Below are 23805 nucleotides of genomic sequence, written 5' to 3' on the forward strand. Positions count from 1 at the left end.
GTATCTCTTTGAATGTCTAACAGCTTTTTAAGAAAAGAAAAAAAGGCTGGAATGAATTAGTCTCCTAGAACAAAGAGTAGTTACCAATCTGCCTCGTGCCTCATTCATTCAGTAAGTATTTGGCGAGTGTCTGCTAAGTGGTGGGTACTAAGCAAGGAGGGGAATGAACGAATACACAAGGCCAGATCTGAGTTCTTCACACGTGACTGTTCTACTCACAGGTCCTCACATCAGATCCCTCATTCCGATTTCCACCTCTCAATTCTAGAACTATCACTGCCTATCAAGAGATTAAAGAACAAGAAAGTACTGAAAAAATGTGTGACTATCCTCTAGATTCAAGAACTTTGCAGATGAAATTTTACCTCTGGGAGGGATGGCTTTGTTTCCTCTCTGACCCCTGCAGTACAGAATGGGACTCCCGTAAGTACTCACTTCATTAAAATTCCACTAGTAAAATGATTAGTATGCTGTAAGCTTCTTGACAAACTAAGTAACATGAAAACATGGGTGGCAAAACATCATCATCTATTCTCTCCAAGTGTAACTCAGAAAGAGTAACAGGCACCTGAAATTCAAAGGAACTAAAAATGGGAAAGAATGAATCTTAAAATTAAGAGACCTGCTTCTTAAGAATTCTGCCATAATCCTACCTTTTATCTTCATGATGTGAAACTTACCACACATCAACCTGAATAAAGAGAAAACTGCTAAGTGTCTGATACAGGGGGATCAAAAAGAAAACCTTCAGATGAGTGGAACTCCTTTAAGGACCTAAGAGTTACACCTGGCCTACAAAGAGCAGCTTGGAACATTTACTTGGTTGGAACTGACACGAATGTCAGGCAGCTGGCTGAGAGCCAATAAGGAGTTAATTGTGGCTGACTTCTTGGGAAGATGGCAGAGTAGAGGACCCCACGATCACCTCCTCCCACAGATGTAACTAGGTAACACCCACATCTGTGGAAATAACCCAGAAAACCACCTGTAGATTGGCAGACAGACTCTCCACAGCTACATGTAGAGAGGAGGCCACCCTGAAGAGGGCAGGAAGGGCATAGATGTGGTAGGAGCTAAACGAGCTCACTGGCTTTCCCCAAAAAGGAGAGACACTCAAGACACGCGCAAGGGAGAGGACCAAACCCTGACGCCAAGCACCCCAGGCACGAGAACCCACATGAAAACCAGAGGAGCACAATTTCTTGAGTTCTTACAATCATGGGGCTTACCACCTGAAACTTTAAAAATCAGCAGGAGGTAAACAGGAAACTGAGGCACCACCCTTAAAGAGTACAGCAGCCCCTCAGAGATACAGCACAGAAGCAACACTTTGAAAAATGCCTGGGGTATACAAGAGGGACGTTTCTTTTCTAATCTCTAAGCATGTGCTGGGGGGCAGGAATCCTTAGGCACAAAGGAGCTAGTGGGTCTCCTGCCTAGACACACCAACACTTGGGGGAACCAGCTCAGCACCAACATGTTCCACCCAGCTTGCTCACAGCATGTCTGCCTTCTCCTGTGGACACACCCTGTCCAGCCAAGCCTTTGGTTCCAGGTCTCTCCCCACAGCAAACCTATGCAAAACTTGTACCATAAGCCAGGCAGGAGGAAAGCAGCCCCGACAGGGATCAGCACCTCTGCAACGTGACTCCTGTCCTGGGGAAGGAGGGGAAGAAGGAAGATAAGCACACACCCAGCCAGACTGTGGCCCCAGCAGTGGGCTGGAGTCAGCTGGTCTAATGAACCCGCTAATGAAAGCTTCTCATGGGAGAACACAAGGAAAGTGCCCGGCAGCTCGGTACCACCACCTCTCTAGCAGATGCCCAGTCCGACGTGACTCAAGCCCAGGTGGCCCTGGACCGGCCCATTAACAACACAGCAATCAAATGCTGCCCACAACAGGCAGAGAGCCAATGCAGACGACTGGACTGAAAGGAAAAGTGGTTCAGTCCCAAGAGCGGGGCACACACAACACACATGGAGACACCCTTGAAGTGCCAGGTTCTGGTGAACTGGGGACATGGCACTGCAGGGCACTACGGGACCTCTTCCTCATAAGGCCACTACCTTCAAAAGCAGAAGATGCAGCTGACTTCCCTAACACAAAGAAACAGACACAGAGGTAGACAAAATGAGGAGAGAAAGGACTATGTCCCCAGTGTAAGAACAAGACAAAATCACAGCAAGAGACATAAGCACAATGGAGGTAAGTAATCTGCCTAACAGAGAATTTAAAGTAATGGTCATAAAGATACTCACTGGACTTGAGAAAAGAGTGGAGGAAGTCAGTGAGACCATTAACAAAGAGAGAGAAAACATTAAAAAGAACCCATCAGAAATGAAGAGCTCAAAAAACTGAATTAAAAAATACACCACAAGGAATAAATAGTAGAATAGATGGAGCAAAAGAATGAATCAGCAACTGGGGACAGAATAATGGGAAGCAATCAAGCTGAAAAGGAGAGAGAAAAAAAATGAAAAGACTTAGGGCACCATCAAGCATAGTAACATTTGCATGATAGGGAATCCCAGAGGAGAAAAGAGAGAAAAGGGGTTAGAAAATTTATTTGAAGAAATAATAGCTGAAAATTGCCCAAATCTGGGGAAGAAAACAGAAATCTAGATACAGGAGGTATCAAGAGCCCCCAATAAAACAACATAAGGGGGTTCACATCAAGACACAGTAATTAAAAAGTCAAAAAGAAGTGATAAAGAGTGTATTTTAGAAGTAGCAAGATAAAAGAAAACAGTTACATACAAGGGAGACTCTTTAAGGCTATCTGTTGATTTTTCAGCAGAAACTTGGCAAGCCAAAAGGAGTGGCATGATATATTCAAAGTGCTGACAGAAAAAATTCTTCAGCCAAGAATACTCTCTCTCTTCTTTTCTCTTCTTAATGATAGCCTTGCTGCATAAAGAGTTTCCCAGACAAACAAAAGTTAAAGAAATTCATAACCCCTAAACCAGTGAACTCTGAATGGAAAGACCATAAGCAGGAGCAAGAAAAGTAGGAAGCACAAAAGCAGTAAAATTAATTGCATCTATGAAAATCCATCAAGCGATTCACAAAATTAAAGGATATAACGTATAACACCACATACCTAAAGTGTGGAGAGAGAGGAGTAGAGACTTAAAAACTTAAGCAATCAGCAACTCTAGACTGCTATATGCATAAAATGTTATCTACAAACCTAATGGTAACCACAAATCAAAAACTAGTAATACGTACACAAACAATAAAGATAAAGGAAGCCAAGTATATTACTAAAGAAAATCAGCAAACTGTGAGAAGAGACCAACAAAAAAAAGGAACAGAGAATCAGTACATAAACAACACTAAAATAAGTAACAAAATGGCAATAAATACATACCTATCAATAATTACTTTGAATGCAAATGGACTAACCGCTCTAATCGAAAGACACAGGGTGACAGAACAGATAAAAAAGCAAGACCCATCTATACGCTGCCTACAAGAGACTCATTTCAGATCTAAAGACACATATACACAGAAAAGTGAAGGGATGGAAAAGTATCTAGCCCGCAAATGGAAGTGAAAAGAAAGCTGGAATAGCAATATTTATAATGGACAAAATAGATTTTAAAACAGCATATATCACAAAGGGATCAATCCAACAAAAAGATATAACAATTACAAATATTTATGCACCAAACATGGGTATCAACAAAATACCCAATACATAAAGCAGGAAATAAGAAACATAAGGGAAGTAATCAATAATAATACAATTGTAAAGGACTTTAACAACCCATTTATATCAATGGAGAGACCATCCAAACAGAAAATCAACAAGGAAACAGTGGCTTTAAATGGCTCATTGGATCAGATGGACCTAACATATATATTCAGAACATTCCATCCTAAAACAGCAGAATACACATTCTCTTCAAGTGCACACAGAACATTCTCCAGAGTATATCACACATTAGGCCACAAAACAAGTCTTGACAAGTTGTAAAAGATCCAGGTTATACAATGCATCTTTTCCAACCTGGTTTCTATGAAACCAGAAATCAACCACAAGAAGACCCAGGAAAGAGTACAAACACATGGAAGTTAAAGAATATGCTCCTAAACAATGAATGGGTCAACCAAGAAATCAAAGAGGAAATTAAAAAATACATGGAGACAAGTTAAACTGAAAACACCACAGTTCAAAATCTTTAGGATGCAGTAAAAGCTATTCTAAGAGGGAAGTTTATACCAATGCAGGTCTACCTCAAGAAGCAAGAAATATCTAAAATAATCAACCTAACCTTACACCTAAAGGAGCTAGAAAAGCAAACAAAATCCAGAACTAGTTGAAGGATGGACATAATAAAGATTAGAGCAGAAAGAAAGAAAATAAAAACTAAAAAAACAACAGAACAGATCACTGAAACCAGGAGCTAGTACTCTGAAAAAATCAACAAAACTGATCAACCTTTAGCTTGCCTCATCAAAAGAAAAAGAGGACCCAAATAAACAACACCAGAAACAAAAGAAGAAAAATAATAACTGACACCACAGAAATACAAAAGATTATGACAATATTATGAAAAATTACATGCCAACAAATTGGGCAACCTCGAAAAAACAGATATATTCCTAGAAATATGTAACTCCCCAAAACTAAAACAAGAAGAAATAGAAAATTTGAATACACTGATTATCAGCAATGAAACTGAACCAGTAAACCAAAAACTCCCAAGAAACCAAAGTCCAGAAACCACACAGCTTCATAGGTGGATTCTACGAAACATTTAAATTAGAGTTAATACCCATTCTTCTCAAACTATTCTAAAAAACAGAAGAGGAAGGAAAGCTTCCAAACTCATTGTATGAAGCCAGCGTTAACCTGATATCAAAACCAAATAAAGACTACAAAAAAAGAGAACTACAGGCCAATACTCTGACGAACACAGATGCAAAAATCCTCAACAAAATATCAGCAAACTTAATTTAATATATTAAAAAAATCATTCACCACCAGCAAGTAGGATTCCTAGGATGCAAGGGTGGTTCAATATTCACAAATCAATGAATGTGATACATCACATCGACAAGAGAAAGGATAAAAAGCCATATGATCATTTCAATGGATCCAGAAAAAAGCATTTGACAAAGTACAACATCCAGTCATGATAAAAGATATACAATGGAATATTATTACTCAGCCATAAAGAGTGAGATTTTGCCATATGTGACAACGTGGACGGATCTAGACCTAGATATCTAGAGGGCATAATAATGCTAAGTGAAATTAAGTCAGTCACAGAAAGACAAATACCATATGATTTCACTCAGATGTGAAATTTAAGAAACAAAACAAAGAAGAGACAAACTAAAAAACAGACTCTTTTTAAAAAAATTTTTAAGTTTATTTATTTTTGAGAGCAACAGAGACAACACGAGTGGGGGAAGGGCAGAGGAGAAGGGAGAGAGAGTGAGAGTGAGAGTGAGAATGAGAGAGAGAGAGACAGAGAGAGAGAGAGAGAGAGACAGAGAGAGAGAGAGACAGAGAGAGAGAGAGAGAGAGAGAGAGAGAGAGAGAGAGAGAATCCCAAGCAGGCTGTGCACTGCCAGCTGGATGTGGGGCTCGAACTCATGAAACCATGAGATCATGACCTGAACCGAAACCAAGAGTCAGATGCCTAACCGACTGAGCCACCCAGGCACCCCTAAAAAACAGACTCTTTAACTAGAGAGAACAAATTGATGGTTGTCAGAGGGGAGGTAGATGGGGAGATGGGGGAAATAGATGAAGGGGATTAAGAGGACACTCATCATGATGAGCACTGAATAATGTATAGAATCACTGAATCACTATGTTGTACACCTGAAACTAATGTAACAGTATGTTACCTACACAGGAATTAAAAAAATAATTAAAAAAAAAAAAGTTAATTGTGGCTTTGTAGTTGGTATGGTGCACACTGGTCCACATCTCTAGGCACACAATATTGTAATCAATGAAATTCACTAAAAGTTTCTGCCAATATTAAGTGCCTCGCATCAGTAGAAATAACAAATGTAGCCATGCAAACAAATGCTTAGATTCCTTTGATTCCTACAAAAAAGCAGGTTGGACCACTTGTTGAGACATTAAATCTCAAGATTCAATTCAGAGGGGAAAAAATAGCCAATGAAATGCTTACCGTTCCAGTGAATGTGTCTGCCATTCTTGTAAAAGTAAATCTAAAAATTCAAAACAGCGCCTAAAGATTGTAAAGAAAAAAATATGTAATTTGGTCATTTTTATGTTAGTGAAAATAAAAGCTTTTCTTCTTTCCCTGCTACTTTTTAGAACTGGCAAATTCCCTCTAATTAATAGGCTTCAAAAAATGGAACATCGAGTTGGAATCAACAGTGACTGAAAACCTAAGCAAGTAAAAGTAATCAAGCATCAATGGTGATCAGAAAGTAAATACACAAGGCACAGAAGAGACAGGATACAAAAGTTCCCCTCAAATCAGGAACCGCAGACTTGTGGCAACATTACCAAAAGGGCCTTTCGCTGTCATTTATGTTTATACCACCTCAAATAATATGTTAATATAAGATGTACGAGGGCAAAAAAAAAAAAAATCAGCGTACATTATTACAGAACCAGGCGATTGCTCCTTGCATTAATTTCACAGAATGCCTTGTACAAAAGAAAAAAAAGTAAAAAATACCCTGAAAAACCAAGTGCTTTCCAAATTTTCCTAAGAAGATCCTAGGCAGTGCTTAAAATGGATTTTTCCCTAATCTACTCATCTATTTTCCTCTCTTTAATCTTTCAACATCCCTTCTTGTCAAGCCTTTTCACCTTTGTAATCTTTCTTGGTCTGATTTGTGCACGAAAACAACTCTGGTCTCATCTCCTTTGGATTACATCACTGCTTTGGGTCCTACCTCTTTAGAACTTGTCAAAAGCCCAGGGTCTTTATCTCCGTGGGGGTAAATCTTAGTAGTCTTAGGAACTCATTCAAGGAAACGAGTAAGAGGGTAATTTTTCTCTAATGACCAGACTGTCGTTCCCATGATCCTCTCAATTCACAACCTCAATAACCCATATAATTAATTACTCAATAAATCTTTAATAAACCTACCCTCGATGTTAGAGATAACAACGGTAACCAAGACATAAACCAGCAAACAAGACAGACAAGGGACAGTTCCCATGCGCCACGAGCACAAGGGGGCTCTTCTTAGAACCACACAGAGCTATTCAACCCAGTCCTGGGGCTGCCAACAGTGTGCGTGTCTGCGCGTGTGTGCATGTTGGTTGTGAAGCAAACTTTCTCCAAGGAAGGACACTTACCCATCCCTGCATCCTCTCTCCTCTGTCACTCTCCCCACACTGGCCCCAACCTAGGCCATGTTTATTCTACTTCTCCTCCGTTCTTCATGTCATTTCCTGGTCTGATTTTTCTTGTCTCTCTTTTTTTCTTTAACATGTGTGTATATGTTTACATTTATCTCTTAGCGAATACAGCCATCTTTGGTGCTAATTTTGGTCTTAAATGCATGTTAGAACAATCTATTTAATCAAAAGTATGACCTTTAAGTTAGGTTTTATTTTTCACTTTTCAGACTAACATTCAAAGAAGTATATCAATGTTGGCATTGTTTAACACATCATTATTTAAACACATCAGGTTAGAACTCGTCTCTTTTCTTTACCAACTCCTACTCATCATTCAAAATGCAACTCAATTTTCAACCTGCCTATCAAGTGTCACTGGAATATACCAGTTGGTTTTAATCACTGCTCTCTGAATTCCTAAATCCACAATACAGGTGTTGTTCACTCACTCTTACACTGCTCTGCATTACTGTTTTTAATCTCCCTATCTAAATGATATAAATTTCTCAAAGGCAGGGAGACTGTACGATCCATTTCTTACAAATTCTACGAAGCCGAGCTAGGTACAGGCTGAGGACCTAACAGAAGGACCTAACCTTTCTGAAGGCAAAGGGACGAGATGGTCCCTATTACTTCTTTCAGCATTAAGACCCATGGTTCTGACTGATACCCACTATGACTAAATGTAAGAACAGGAATCTGAGTGTGTGACTCAGAAAGTGGTAAAGGGGGAGACACTTCTACTGTCACAGTGAATGTAGGTTACTATCCGTTTAGCAGCAAAGGCCAGAATTGCTCAATTCTGTGGACTGAACAGTGTTCTCCCCAAATTCCTATGTTCCAATGCCCACATGATAATATCTGGAGGTGGGGAGTTCATGAGATGGGGGCTCTAATGATCGGGCTGGTGCCCTTCCAAGAAGAAACCCCAGAGAGCATGAGATCTCTCTCCGCCACGTGAAGACACAGCAAGAAGTCGGCCAGCTGCAAGTGACCCTCGTTAGAACTCAACCATGCTGGCACCCTGATCTCAGACTTCCAGCCTCCAGAACTGTGAGAAAATACACTTCTGCTGTTTAAGCACGCAGTATATGGTATGTTGTTGCCAGTTAATACACTAAACATCCTACAACAAACATCCGTTTCACCTCATCAGAGGACCTTGGCCTTACACATTCTGAATTTCTCCTGGAAACCTAAAACAACAGTGACAATAACATCAGCAGCAGCAACAAATTCTAACAGCTGGCATCGTTTATTAAGCTTACACTAGATGTCAAACTCCTTTACCCAATGACTGAACCCCCAGAACAGCTCTGCCCCAGGGGTGCTCTCGTTCCCAGCGGGTCAGAGGATTAGTCAGTGGGAAGAGGTAATGCTTCAGCTGCAGTCTGCCAGGTTCTGAAGTTCACTACCATCCGTCTCCCCTGCTGACTTCACCCTCTCATCTCTAGAAGGAGACGCTGGACTGCAGGTCAAGGGTAGATTGCATTCCTCAGTGATATACAAGTGAGTCATGCGGTTAGAGATGAAGCTTTTTCAGTGGAAGGTGCCAATTTCTTCCTTCCTGGCTTTACAAAGGTGGATGATTCCCCTCCTCCCTCATGACTTTCACAGAGCTGTTAATAAGATGGCTATGGGGCCGCCTCACGCTTAGCAGGCTCCCCTACCGTGGAAACCCAGGAGGACCAACGTGACATGCCAGAAAAGGAGGGAAATGGCGGGCAGCAAAAGTAAGCTGGGTTCCAAGCTTAGACTGAAGGGCTCTTTCACTGGGCTAGGATTGGACAAAGAACTCCAGGAATGTGGTCAAGAGACTGCTGCCCAGGCCAACCATGAATTTACCCTAGGAAGCTCCTGATACGGTCCACTGAATATCCACTGGTGTCCATGAATCCCTTCAAAATCTACATAAAATATTCTGTGTGTTTACATTTTCTTGGGAAGAGGGGCCACAGATTTTATTAGATTCTCAACAGTCAAGAACCACAGATCCCAGCTAGAAGAGGCCCTACTCCTGGGATGTGATCTATGGCAGCTCATGTGGGCACAAGACTAGGCAGAGACTTGGGAACAAAGGGCTAGCTAGCTACGGTATCTCCTGGATACTTGGTCTCTCTTGGTTGGGATTCAGAATCTCAGAAATCACTGTCAGAAGACAGAGACAACATATACCTCCTCCTACCCATGTCAATAGTAAAGAACTACCGTTAATTTTTATAATGTTTTTTTTTTCCTTGTGTGCAATTACCACTTTCATTCAGAGAAGGGGTATACCGACAATTTAAGTAGAGGGACTATCTTAGAAAAAATGTACAGGCCATCTTCTACCCCACTCTCTCCAGAGCCCCCTTTCATAAACTCACAGACAGACACACGTGTTCTCTCTCTCTCTCTCTCCTCTCTTTCTCACATACACACAAAATAATGGAGGTTGTCCAAATTTATTTTCCAGACTATTTAGATCACGATCCCTCAATCCAAAGACATTTATTGCAGTGATATTAAAATAATTTTAACATCTCAAACATGAATTTGTTTCCATGGACGGAAGTTTGGAACTTATTTTGGAACTTAATACAAAAATAATGAGGAAGCTGTTTAAAAATTTACCTTCTAACTGCGACAGACTTAGAGGTACAGTTGCTTGTTATGACAGGTATTAGCCTAGGGATGTGTGTGTGCTGCAGAGAAGAACAGAAACAGAGGTGAACACCTGAAAATACAAAACTAAAAACTAAGACAACCACTTCATTACTAAACTACCTAAAGCACATAAATATTCAGATTAGAATGTCACTGAGCTTAGAAAGGAAAAAAATTTCACTGGATATTGCCAAAGGCCATGACAAAATTCACAGAGCCTGAACAGACCAGCCGATGATATGTAAATAAATCTAACAGCAAAACAAATGACTGGTGGGAAGTCTAAATAATCCGGCAGTGGAGATCTAAGTGAGTTCAATAGCGGTCAGCAGAGCAACGTGTTGTGATACTGTTTCAATGGGAATGTTCGATGATGGCTTTGGGTTTAATATTTCAAGTAGGCAGTGCAAACAGAACTAAAAATAATACAAATAAGTAACCCACAATGATTTAATCAGGAATATTCTGGACAGGTTTTAGCATCACCACGTCCCAGTTTCAAGGGTTGCCTCTGGGAAAAAGGGACTTGAAGGTGGGGAGAAGGTGATGTGGAGAATGTTCATTTTAAGCCTTTGTAAGCTATTAGGTTTTACTGGGAACGTGTATATAAATTACTTGGATAATTATTTAAATTTAAATAAATGAGTGTTTAGAAACCTGAAAAGAGTATTTTGTTCCTGGGCTTAAACACAAGTAATTAAATAAAAACTTTAGGTGAATAACAAAGCCACAAACACAAATACCTAAAGTGGAATGACTGGGAGTAAAGAACCAAGTGTAACCCCAGAAGCAGATACAAATATTCAAATATTTAAAGCCAACCATGAGTAAATAATCAACACATGAGTAGGTATACACCATATTCATAATTCACATTATGGAGTATTAAAAAACAAAGACTCCTATAGATAATTAAGGAGGGGGGAGGCTGATTCATATATACGACATGGTTCCAACTGTATATAATGTTGCTAATAAAAAATGCCTGTAGTACTGCTTATCAACCATCATTTATTACCACTTGCTTATTCTATGTATGGCCCCAAAATATACTTACCCGAATGATTAACCTAACAGCTACAACACCGGAAGTGGCCATAATTTTGGCACTGTTTGGAATTAAATTAAAGATAGTTGGCATAATGGCTTCAGCTCCATGGTCAAATTTATTTCCCAGAACTGATGACAGATGCCTACAACAAGAAATGAACACTGCACTGTAGCTGTATCCCTTGCAAACAGTGAAACAATATAAACCTCTTAACATTCTGTAAGGCTTTCCTTTAAAGTTATCTAGAGATAAAAGGCAAGTGTCTACGTAAGACACTTTAAAAACACTTCCCGTGTGCATGCTGTGGACTTGGCCAACAGACATTAGCCCACGAGCTCGTTCCTTTCATTTCTTTCAAATAAATCATTTCCAACTAATTAGTGTTAAAACAGCAAAAGACAGGGGCGCCTGGGTGGCTCAGTCGGTTGAGGTCCGGACTTTGACTCAGGTCACGATCACTCGCAGTTCGTGAGTTCGAGCCCCGCATCGGGCTCACTGCCGTCAGTGTGGAGCCTGCTTTGGATCCTCTGTCCACCTCCCCCCTTGATGCCCTCCCGCCACGTGAGCACGCTCTCTCTCTCAAAAATAAATATAATGTTAAAAATTTCTTTAAAAAACAGCAAAAGACAAATTGGTCATATGCCAATTAAGTGTAGAACTGAGAGAGCTCCCTCACCCTCTTTTCCTTTTGCCCTGTTAAAAACCTTTCACATGTATTATACACGCTTCCATATCTGATCCCAGCCAAAACTGTAGACAGCTGCAGTACCTCCTTGCTGTTGCTGCTTCTTTGACATTCTGACATACTTTTCAACACACAAGTTCCAGCTGCAAACACTGATACAGTTTTAGCTAGGGTAAAACTTTACTGTCCTATCTGCCTTTGACTTGTAACTTTATAGATACAGTACTCTTCTAGAAACAAACAAAAACTTTGATAATCATGCTATATCCTGCCAGCAAAATCAATGAAAAAGCCAAGAGACAGAAGTTTATATTATTTCTTTTTTCTGTATTATTAATAATAATTGTGCTCGCTTCGGCAGCACATATACTAAAATTACTAATAATAATTGCTTCGAGTTTAAAATAGAGGCTTCAGAGCCAAGTCACTGAATAACATTTAAAATCTGTCAAACTTTATGTAATTGGGCAGGAAATATTGTAATACTATAAAAGCACCAACAGAAGAATAAATGGAATAGGTCCTGGAGACTAGTCAGAAGGTACATTAAAGGGACCTGCTGGGCACATTCAACGAACCATCTCTGAAGCGCTGCAATGAGACTATTTTAGGATGTGTGAGAATCTGAAGCGTGGCAGTCCTTACCCCAATGTGATGCAAGCTTCCCGCACTACCTGAGACCGCAGGTCCTTAGCAGATAGTTTAAAGGCTCCGTCCAAAAGACGCAGATGTTGAAAGAAGTTATCGTACTCGGCGGCACCAGCCAAAAGTAAAGATCTGATCTTTTTCAGCTGGTGGAACGGAAAAAATTAAGAGGTACACACAACAATCCTTAAAACAGCATATATAAAACAACTGAAGCCAAGAACTGTGAGAAGTCAACATCAAAGTTAACTGATCTCAAAAGTCTTCCCAGAAGAATTCAGCCAATTCAGTACCTGCTACCATACTGAACAAATCTACATATCACAAGTAAGAAGTTTTAAATGTAGTATATCTCACAATTCTACAAAATAGATATTTTACTTGTAAACAGTTTTGCTCCTCCCCTAAAGCTTACCTTCCCCAATACCCAACTCCAACTGCTATCCGTTAAATGACTCGAAGGAAGAAGCGATCCCACAGTCTTTTATATAGTATCCTCCAGTGTATCATTACTAAAAAGTTAGTCTGAGTTTGAATGGGACGTAGCAGTCATTTCACAGCCTTGCTTCCTGCCCAGCCAACGCTGTAAAACAGCTTTCCTCAGATAAGATATACCTTCACTGTAATGCTCCCCTCACATTTCATTAATCCACTTTTTTAAACAGAGGGAGAGAACTTTCCAACAAGTGACAGGAAGAAAGAAAGGAAGAGACGGACACACCCTGAAAATGCCACTAAGAAAAGCCAGCTTACTGGCCAACAGTCACAATTAAATCTGGACTAAGGCAAGAGTGGAGGCTGTCTCCAGACGTTCCACATTACATCTTTTTTAAAAGTACAGGATATACTTAAAGGCACAGGTTGGCCCGTTTTAGAAACAGGAAGAGAAATGAGGTACTCTACTAAAAGGGTAAGTGTAAATATGGTGATGTATATTTAAAACATTTACTACTTAAAATTCATCAGAGCTATACCCCAATTGCATAATTCAGTATTTAGAACATTGAAATAAATCTAATGAAAATGTAATCACATGAAGTCAACGGCTTACAGCATTTACTCTTTGCTCCCAATCATGCTTGTCATCAGATAATATTTCCCTAATCTTGTTTATGGACTCCTCCAGGTCTCGGCTGGAATAAATCTGTAAGCAAAATTAATTTACAACCAATGTAAGAAAATTTACAGAATCAACAAAGATTAGTTTTTAATTACAGAAAGTCAAGAATACTTAGTAATTTCATTTTTCAGAAGGACTTATGAGATAACCTCCAGATACATCTGTCTTCGAATGAGCTTCCTTCCCATTGGGAATATATACCCACTAGATTTGATGCTCAAGTACAGATAACCATGCTTTGAGCACAGCTTCACCGTAAACTTAACAGATGATCTCATGTACAGAAGAGAAAGGAGCCGACTGGGGAATTGTCAGTGATGCACAAGGCCTTTATTACTCTTAGTATTATTTAGAACACCACATTTTACACGTAACTTCAACACTCTCTTCAAATCTTCTTTCTCATTTACGCTTACATCTTACTAATAAGGTAGGTAGGGGAATAATCAACCAACAGTGATGCAAGCTTGGAAGGTCAAGGACTTAAGGTAAGGCTGAACCCAAGCTGAGCCTATGGTGCCGGTTATCTGACTTATGGTACTTATGGCAACCAGGCAACAGGTAACAAGTGACTCACGCAGGCAGAGCACCACATTCGATGCAGGCTGAGGACAAGTGTTATTAGCCCCCAGTCAACAACAAAGGACACTGAGGCACAAAGCACTTAAAATGTGCATACTCCAAACGTATAAGTAATCCCTGCTTCGTCTGTTAGGCACTTAAATGAAGCATCAAGGTGGCATAAACTTGAGCTTTTATTAATCTGTTCTTTATAGCTTTTCAGACATCGCAGTCCTTGAAATTTACAAATTTTTCTAGGCATGCTTCTTTGTTCTCACACCTAGTCATTGATTTTCTTTTTCATTTACGTGACCTAAGCCACAAACGTACTACTAGATCAAGCAAGCAACTTCTCTCCAGTCCCTACTGAAAGATCACTTCACTTCTGCTGTGCATTTTAGCGATACAAGGCACCGATGTCCTCTCATCTGCAGGTGCAGACCTGCAGTAGGTCTTAAGAGGTAAAAATACCTCACCTAGAAGGGGGCCTCACATATCATGTATCTGAAAACTAAAATTTGACGAGTAAGCCTACCTGTTTTTAATCAAACTCGAATATTCTCACTCACCTGTACTACAGGTACGTCATCAAATGCTTTAATAAAGTCCTCTTCATCAACAGCACCAGCTCCTTCTTTTGCAGCTATAAATAAGATTGATTTTCAAAACGTGAACGGTGTGCGCAGGGGTCGTCTGAACACACACAATCCCCATTACATTATGGAAGATTTGTGGCTTTTTTACAAGCCTTAATAAAAATTTAGAGTGTTGTGGAACTGACAAACATTACTAACTCTGAATATAGAGATGAAATGTCATGATTCTACAATACTACATACGTTAGTATAAAGTCACTTAAAGACACTACGTGTTAAGGAGAACATTGAGCCTTTAAGCGACATATCAATTATACTGCAGTCGTATATTAATCTAATAAACAGGTAAATAATAGAAAATTTAATCCTTCGGGGAATAAATTAGGTTATGTTATTTTTAGGCATCTAGTATAACAAATTTGTGAAATATTCAAATAAGTGCTCAAGAATTTAACATTTCATTTCAACTTTGTATTACTCTCAAAACATTTCCATTTCCTTGAACACATGGTAACTGGGTCAATTTCTTTCTTATGCACTAGTAAGAATTTTCCCTCCTAAAGGTGTTGTAAGATGCTCTGTATACTTAAAGATTAATTGCTATCATTTGAGAGAGAGTTTTTTCTTTCGCTAACATGAACTCTACTTCACACATGAAGATCATGTGACATTTTGTCAAATCTTTTTTTGTTTTTTCAAAGGTTTTAAAATTGGGGTTTAAGATCACCCTTGAAACCCTCATTGTTAATGATTCACACTGATGGAAACCAATTTGACAATAAATTCCATATTTAAAAAAATGAATTACACTGATTAGTCTGAGTGCTTTTCTAGTGTTTCTTTGCAGACAAGTTATCTGGTGTTTAGGGTCCTCACACGTAGACAAGGCTTTAAAGACGATTCTGGGAGCAATAAATGCGTGTCCTCACTTTCAATGAAGATTCCTCACACCGAGTTCACAGCTGTGGTCAGATGACAGTAACATCACACTGTCACTTGGTGCTCAGTACCTGTTTTGGTACAAAGACTGAATCCCCCTGAGCAGACAGGTCCGGAGCGCTGCCCTGGGTAAGTGCTGCATCACGTACCCACATACGTAAAGGGACTCAGAGACCAACCATGGTCCATGAGCCCCAGAATCAGACAAGGAGGAGTCAACTAGGAAATTCATGACTGCGGTGTTTAAACAAAATAGAAAAAAGGGTAAGAGCAGGGCCAAGATCTCTACATAATCTAGAGCTGGGACTTTTGGAAGGGGTATGGGTGCGGGATGGGAAGGAAATCAAAGGGGTCTAATGATGTAGAAATTTCTAAGCCTCATTTGCGGAACTGATGCCTCCCAAGAATAGATTTTTCCAATGAAAGATGAGAAAGGTGGTTCAGTCATAGAGGAATGAAATACTGGGTACATGCTGTAACACAGATGAACTGTAAAAACATTACCCTACATGAAAGGAGCCAGACACAAAAGATCACATTTACATGACTCCATTTCTCTGAAATACCTAGAATAGGCAAGTGCCTAGAGGCAAAATGCAGACTGCTGATCACCAGGGGCTGGGGGAAGGAAGAAATGGGGAGCGACTGTTTAAAGGGTCCGGGGCTTCCTTTCAGGAGTGGAAAAGCTTTTCTGGAACTAGACACAGGTGGTGGCTGCACAACACTGTGAATACATGAAATGCCACTGGATGGTTACCTTTAAAATGGTTAATTTGGGGCACCTGAGTGGCTCAGTCAGTTGAGCATCTGACTTTTGATTTCCGCTCAGGTTGTGATCTCGCAGTTTCATGAGTTCCAGCCCCGTATCAGGCTCCATGCCAACCCTGCAGAGTCTGCTTGGTATTCTCCCTCTTCCTCTCTCTGCCCCTCCCCTGCCGGCATGCCTCTCTCTCTCAAAAATAAATAAGTAAACTTTTAGAAACTTATTAAAAATAAATAAATGGTTAATTTGATGTTTTGTGAATTTAAACTCAATTACAAAAAAAATTTTTAACGCACCAAAAACAAACAAAAACATAAACAAAAACACAGACAGAAAGGACTAAGAACACCAACAAAGGCACAGCTTTTTCCTCCTGCCATCTGTGGTGTGAACACCCGTGTCAGCCATCAGCACAGCTACTTAACATGGAGAGAGAAGCTGGCAGCAGAGGCACCAAGCTGACAGAGGCACGACCCCAACACTCTAGGGCCAGTTCAGCAGGCCAGAAAGAACACCAGGAGGCGGCATTCTAAGTCAATCCTTCCCGCTGTTTTAACTTAGCTCATCCAGCCAAGCTCAAAAGCCCGACGCTAACAACCAGTTCTAAAGGCAGAGGCCACACAATGTAAAGCGAAAAGAGATCTGTGTGTCAATTTAACATGTGACAGCAAAATGCAAGTTGTATATAACAAGGACTCAAATCGTCTGCATTGGGGAGTGGCAGAGGAGAGACTGAGGCTAAGGTATCTTTGTAAATCAATGTTCAAAGCTTTAGGGAGCTGAGCCCTACCATTTACTTAGGTCAACATCCATTCCGGTTTCACAAGGAATAATGCTACTCGTAGGGACAAAACACAGAAGGCACACCATCTGACTTCTGGGAAGTCTCAGTGTTGGTAGATAGAAACTGACAAAAAAAGTCCCCATGGTAATTGCAGGCCATCGCTGGAGCCTCATGGACGAATAAAGCCATCAGGGTGCACTCCTGCCCTGGCTCCTAGCTATGCTGGCCTCTGAGCTAGCCATATTCTCCTACCCGCTCCCCCCTTACCAACCCATGGCAACACAGCGGCTCAAACTTCTACCCTATCAGCATGGACAGCACAGTGCTAACATAAATCACAGTGAGTAGAAACATACTGCAAACAGGACCACTTCATCCCTGAAGGACAGACACGGAAGGCAGTACATCTGGTTTTATGAGCTGGCAGAGCTGACTCTACAGCACCCCACACGGTGGTCTTACCTGAAGACTTGGATCCAAGAGAGGAGGAACCAAGCCGGCGGGTGGTCCCCATTCCAACGTTTCTCCTTGAGCTGGGTGGAGCTTTGGATGATGTAGAACTAGCAGAGGAAGGTCTATTACCATCCACAGAATCTTCATCATCAAAATTTTTATCTGAAGAGTAAGCAGAGAAATCATTGTTTTTAAAAAAAAAAAAAAAAAAAAAAAAAGGTACTTTTTCCACCCGAATGTAAAACAACAAACTAGCCTTAGAGATGAACGGTGTGCCTACTCTTGGGATGTGAGGTGCCAGTCCGGGGTCTAGAAAGGCCTTAGGTAAGTCCAGAATGCAGATACAAACATCATGTTTGTTTTCACATATCTAGAATGCTCTCCTGCTCCAATTTTGGAAAACAGAGAAAACATAAAGAAGAAAACAACCTCTCATAAAACCACCACCTCATACAATTACGTCAACATTTTGGCATATTTCTGACCTTTCTTGCATGCTTTTTTTTAATAACAGCTGATGCGAGACTATACATCATTTGGCATTTTGCTTATTTCAAATATGCGCATTTTCCCAGGTGATAAAATATTCTTTGTAAATGCTGTCTTAGTGGTTGCATGGTACTCTGTGATGAGAAAATATCACAACTGAAATGGTCTTGTTAGGCATTCAGGGTAGTTCCAATACGTCACCATTAGAAATAACATTGCAACAAACACCTTCCCACTGGCATTTCTGTTTAAATTTATCACAATTTTAAGAAAAAAACCAAAACCTAGAAGCAATACCTACTGGGTCAAAGAGTATTAAAATTTTTAGTACACACTGCCAAATTTATTTTCAGAGAGGTCATGTATTTTTTTTTCCCTGGAAGTTCAAAGAAGTGCCCAACTGGTCACACCTCTGCCAACACAATATGACCATTTTTAAATGTCAACCAGTTTGACAGGTGGAAATAAATGCTTCCTCGTCAATGTTTCATTTCTCTTTTTTTGGAGTTGAGCACTGTTTCTTCATATTAATTCCTAAATTTTCTAAGCATTAGTGGATCCAAGGAATATTCCTTAGGTTGCATTTAAAATTAAAAAGAAAAAAGAAAAGGGCGCCTGCATGGCTCAGTCGGTTAAGCATCCAACTCTGGATTTCGGCTCAGGCCATAAGCTCCTGGTTTCCTGAGTTCAAGCTCTGCACACTGACCACACTGAACCTGCTTGGGATTCTCCCTCTCTCCCTCTCTCTCTGCCCCTCTCCTGCTTGCGCACACACTCTCTCTCAAAATAAACAGACCTTTAAAAAAATAAAAAAGAAAGAAAAAGAAAAAAAACATCTTTGGGCTTTTAAAATAATCAACATATTTAGGAGCAACATTCAGATGACACAATTAACGCTATCATGGTGCACTTATACAGAGTACCATGGGCTTATACAGCAACTGTGAGTCATTCGGGAGGCCTAAACAGAGAACCAAGAGTAATTTAAAATAAAGGAAACAAACATCTGTAGCTGGCAATATTCACGATTTCTGAATAAGGGAGCTAGATCTTTTCCAATACATCTGAAGTAAATAACTGTCGAACAGAAAACACAAATACAAGCCTGTTTTCTTGACCTGTTGGCTGCTTGGTTCAACTATCAACAGTCAAGTCCGGTGTCTAATCATGACCCTACTGTTTCTCACAACTCACCAACAATCCACTTCAAACTACACGGCTTCTTTTATTCGACACCGTTGGGAGCTGATCCATCCTTCTAAACGCATATCCTTGCGCAAATTACCTGCCTTCAACATTCCTTTAAATTTCCTAGATCACCTTATCAAGCAATCCTCTTTCACAGATGGTTCCTTTAATACACACATCACTTTCCCACTGATTCAGATGCTCACTGGTCTATTAGTATCGACTTACCTATGTGGATTCAAAAGGTGATTCTTGGACTGCAAGCACATTAACAAGGTCCTTTCCAAGAGTAAAACTGAGTCTGATGTAAAGAACGAAAACAACCCAAAGGGAAGGTCAACCACTGAGCACTGCCAGTATTAGCAGTGACAAGACCTGTTCTCAGCCCATCTGCCCTCAGGGGAGCTCTAATTACTACAGGAACAGTTCCAGTCTGTGGGAAAGGTGCATAATGAACAGGGGAAGTGAAGACACCGTCATGCTTCACTCAGAAATTCATGTAAAGTCTGTGTAATTTTTCTAACATGGGCAGGCACTCCACTGAGAACTATATTCACTTAGTGGAAATTATTTTCAGAGGGCCCATGTCACTGGATTTCCTGGGATTTCTCTATTGAAGCAATGATGGATTTTCAAGGACCAAACTCAACCTCTTTCAGCAAATAGCCAGAAACCAGACAGGGTACATAAAACAACTATTTCAGATGGGACAAGGGACAGTGCAGAACTGTGAGCCCTGAGAGGGAAACAAACAAGGTGAGCTACATAGTTACCCAACTTCCCGCCTGGAGATAATTCCCAGACCACCAAGTACAAGGAACGAGACCCTAAATTGAACCTAGAAGCCTCGGCAAGTTGAGAAAACGGAAATCAGAGCTCAGGGACGCTGAGGGGGCCGGGCCGTAAGGTACAGGCAGAGTGTTAGGAAACAGGAAGCTACACAAAATGAGAGCTCTAGAAATGTACCAAGTTCTAGGCCATCATGTGGGAGTACAATTCCACACACAAGGGAAGGCGAAAAATGACCAGGAAGCTATAAACTGAACAATTCCCAATGTCTGCACAAAGTAGGACAGTGTTCCAGCACCAGAGTAGAATGTTCTTGGAGACTCACCCAAGGCACTCAGTGAGACCCTGCAAGGGCAGGCCTTAATAGTAGGGCTGAACTATTTCTGGAGGGAAGGTTACATTAAGCCTACCCTATTAAAGTTTAAAAACAGGCCTCAAGGGGGTTAGACGTGCAAGTAACTTAAAACCGCTCTGCCAGGGGCGCCTACGTGGCTCAGCCAATTGAGGTCTGACTCTTGATTTCACCTCAGGTCATGAGATCCCAGGTTTGTGGGATCCAGCCCCATGTAGGGCTACATGCTGAGTGTGGAGCCTACTTGGGATTTTCTCTATCTCTCTCTATCTCTCTTTCTCTCTCGCTCTCTCTCCCTCTGCCCCTTCCCACCACATGCCCACGTGCATGCGAATGCTTTCTCTTAAAACAAACGAACAAACAAACGAAAAAAAACTGCTGTGCCAAAGCAAAGCAGAACATTCTTTAAAGGAACATAACAAATGCAGACACTTGACAATATAGCATTCACAATACACAACACCTAATCAAAATTTCATCAAGAGAAGGAGAAACAGAAAAATGTGGCACACAATCAGGAGGGAAAAAAACATCAGAAAATAGTAACCAATTAAGAAATGACAAAGATGATGGAACGAGCAGGTGAGAATATTAAAACTGCTACAACTGTGTCCAAATATTAAAAGAACAAATAGATATAATGAGAAAGAAGGTTTTTTTAAAAAAATTTTTTAAACATTTTTATTCATTTTTGAGAGACAGACACAGAGCACTAGCCGGGGAAGGGCAAAGAAAGAGGGAGACACAGAATCCAAAGCAGGCTCCAGGCTCTGAGCTGTCAGCACAGAGCCTGATGCAGGGCCCGAACCCACAAACTGCGGAATCGTGACCTGAGCTGAAGTTGGGCGCTTAACTAAGCCACCCAGGCGCTCCTAAGGTTTTTTATTAAAAGGACCAAATGGAACTTCTGGAAATTAAGAAAACACAGTATCAAATGAAAATTTCACTGAATGGGATAAATGCAGATTAGACACAATCAGCTGGAAAAACAAACAAACAAACAAACAAACAGGGAATTTAAACACCTAGCAATAAAATTTAACCAAAATTAAGAAAAGAAGAAAGCCTGAGAAAAATAAATAAGAATAGAAACTCAGACCTGTGGGATAGTAACAAGCATCAAACACACATGAAATTGTACTTCCCGCAGGAGCCAGAGAGAAAAAAAGACACAATACTTACACAGGAACAAAATGACAGTGGGCTTCATCAGAAACTGTGTGTGCCAAAAGACAAAGGAACAGCATCTTGAAAATGGTGACAAGAAAGTATTAACCTAGAATTCTCTATCCACCAAAAACTTATCTTCTAAAAATAAAGGCTAGGGGCATCCTGGTGGCTCAGTTGTTCGGTTCAGGTCACGATCTCACAGTTTGTGAGTTCGAGCCCCGCGTCGGGCTGTGTACTGACAGCTCAGAGCCTGGAGCCTGCTTCCAATTCTGTGTCTCCTTCTCTCTCTGCCCCTCCCCTGCTCACGCTCTGTCTCTCCTTCTCTCAAAAATAAATAAACATTTTAAAAAATTAAAAATAAATAAATTTTTAAAAAGGCTAAATAAAAATGTACTCAGACAAAACCAAAAAAAAAAGAATTCATCACCACGAGACCTGCACTCCTAAGAAATGTTCAAGGGAGATCTTCAGGCAAAGGGAAAATGATACCAACTGAACACGTGGATCTACAACAGAATGAAGAGCACGGGAGATTGTAATCAGGTGGATAAGAAGACTTTCTCCTCATATTTTAATATCTGTGAGAGACAACTGGCTGTGTAAAGCAAACATAAAAGCCCTCAACATTTAGTTTCTATTCTTGTGACATCCTCCTGTCCTGGGCAGGTAACCTGGCAGCCAGAGGAAGGACGCCTGTTGGCAAAGGAACGCGGGGCTTGGGCTACGGGCTGCAGTAGGGGGATGTCACGCGGACACTGGCAAAGCGCGAAGAGAACGGAAGCAGTGCAGATTCGGCCCTCAGCGGGCTTGTATTTCTAACAGTGAATTATAACTTGGCCCAATGTACTCAAGAGGTCACATAATGATGTGATGCCCTGAGGAGGAGTGTGTTTCCTCACCAATGTCTGCATGGAAACGCCTCCCTAGGAAGGGAGGTGGGGGAAAGGGTCACCGAGCAGCCAGTGTTGAGTTTTTTTTAAATGAGCTTTAAGAGTCCCAATCAGTCTTTTTATTTACTCCCTTTGGAAATAAAATCTAGCACACTTTCTTATCGTTGTTCCCCTCCCCCCACCCCCAACCAGATTAGAAGCAACTAAGTATAGGAACAGTGAGAAGGGGGCATGGGGTGTTAAGCACAGTGATGTTAATGACAAGTGACAGTTGAAAGCCCGATAGCTACACAGAAGGTAAAAAAAGCAAACACGCGACTAGAAAAACCCCCGAACCCAAACTGCTCCGAATGCCAGCGTCAGCACAGAGGTCGAATCACAGTCACGCAGCCTGAGAGCACAGCAGCGGCTGCTCCCAACCGCAAGCCTGTACCATCAAGATTCAATGGTCTCCACGTGACCTGTGTACTAACGGAGAAAGTAATTCACATGTTCTATTGGAATTAGAGATCCAGGGGGAAAGGGAAAAGAATGTATTCGTTTTCCAGATTAGCAGCTGGACACACTGCTTTACACTGAGATACTGCACCCGAAAAGGTGTTTGGAGAATAACAGCCAGCTGGGCCTCTCATTTGAAAACCAACACAAAATAAGTCTGCCCTATGCTTCCCAGAGTTTTGAACACCCAGAAATTAAAGTCAAATTAAAAACGAGGTTAGGCCCTCGGAAAAGTACCAATTCCAGTTAACTAGGAAATTCTCTTCTACAGAACACGTTCTTCCTTAACTGGACAGAGAAGCTGTACTCGTATCTGTGTCTGGCTGTGGTCACAGAGCGGATCCACTCTGGATACAGCCCCGGAGGAGCCTCCAAGGGCCAGGTTCCGACAGAGTGCTTTCTCAACAACTAAGCAACCCATAGCGAACTCTACTTGTCATTTAAACCCCCTTTTTGTTAGGGTTTCAGCTGAGCAGACAAACGTTAGGATACAACCTTTTTTCCTACCTTTAAGACAAAAAACATGTGAAAATGAGTATTTTTAGCTATGCTAGCCTGTGCCACCTACATTAGTTTAAAATTTTTTCACACTGTTATGACAACATATGTTACACAGGAAAATGGTCTCCCTGAGCCCGAAGGAGTAACTAACTGATTCTACCTCTAGCCTCCACTGCAGAGAGTATCATCTGAGGGTCACTACTGTCACTGGACAGTCTGCGGCAGAAACCTGGAACAGGCTAATTGGGCCTTCAGTTCCTAGCCTTTTAATCCTTTCTATCACCTGGGCTCCATTCCCTGCCACCCCGCACCCCCCCTTTTACAGCACTGGGA

The 23805-nt window shown here is 40.9% G+C and overlaps 1 protein-coding gene across 27 annotated transcripts in view; it reads right to left on the bottom strand.

Moving 5' to 3' along the window:
* Positions 1-23805, bottom strand: part of CLASP1 (cytoplasmic linker associated protein 1) — a 271145-nt gene that overhangs the window by 105475 nt on the left and 141865 nt on the right. For all 27 annotated transcript variants that reach the window (XM_053909860.1, XM_053909828.1, XM_053909856.1 and 24 more), the window contains exons 9-15: positions 17605-17757; positions 14630-14703; positions 13431-13523; positions 12380-12525; positions 11056-11191; positions 9966-10036; positions 6160-6219 (exon numbers count right to left, since the gene is read on the bottom strand). In XM_053909860.1, the coding sequence (XP_053765835.1) occupies positions 6160-6219; positions 9966-10036; positions 11056-11191; positions 12380-12525; positions 13431-13523; positions 14630-14703; positions 17605-17757 (733 nt within the window). The remainder of the gene's footprint in view (positions 1-6159; positions 6220-9965; positions 10037-11055; positions 11192-12379; positions 12526-13430; positions 13524-14629; positions 14704-17604; positions 17758-23805) is intronic.

The sequence above is a fragment of the Panthera pardus genome, unplaced genomic scaffold (assembly GCF_024362965.1).
Source record: "Panthera pardus isolate Hobbes unplaced genomic scaffold, ASM2436296v1 HiC_scaffold_10, whole genome shotgun sequence".
NCBI classification, from domain to species: Eukaryota; Metazoa; Chordata; class Mammalia; order Carnivora; family Felidae; genus Panthera; species Panthera pardus.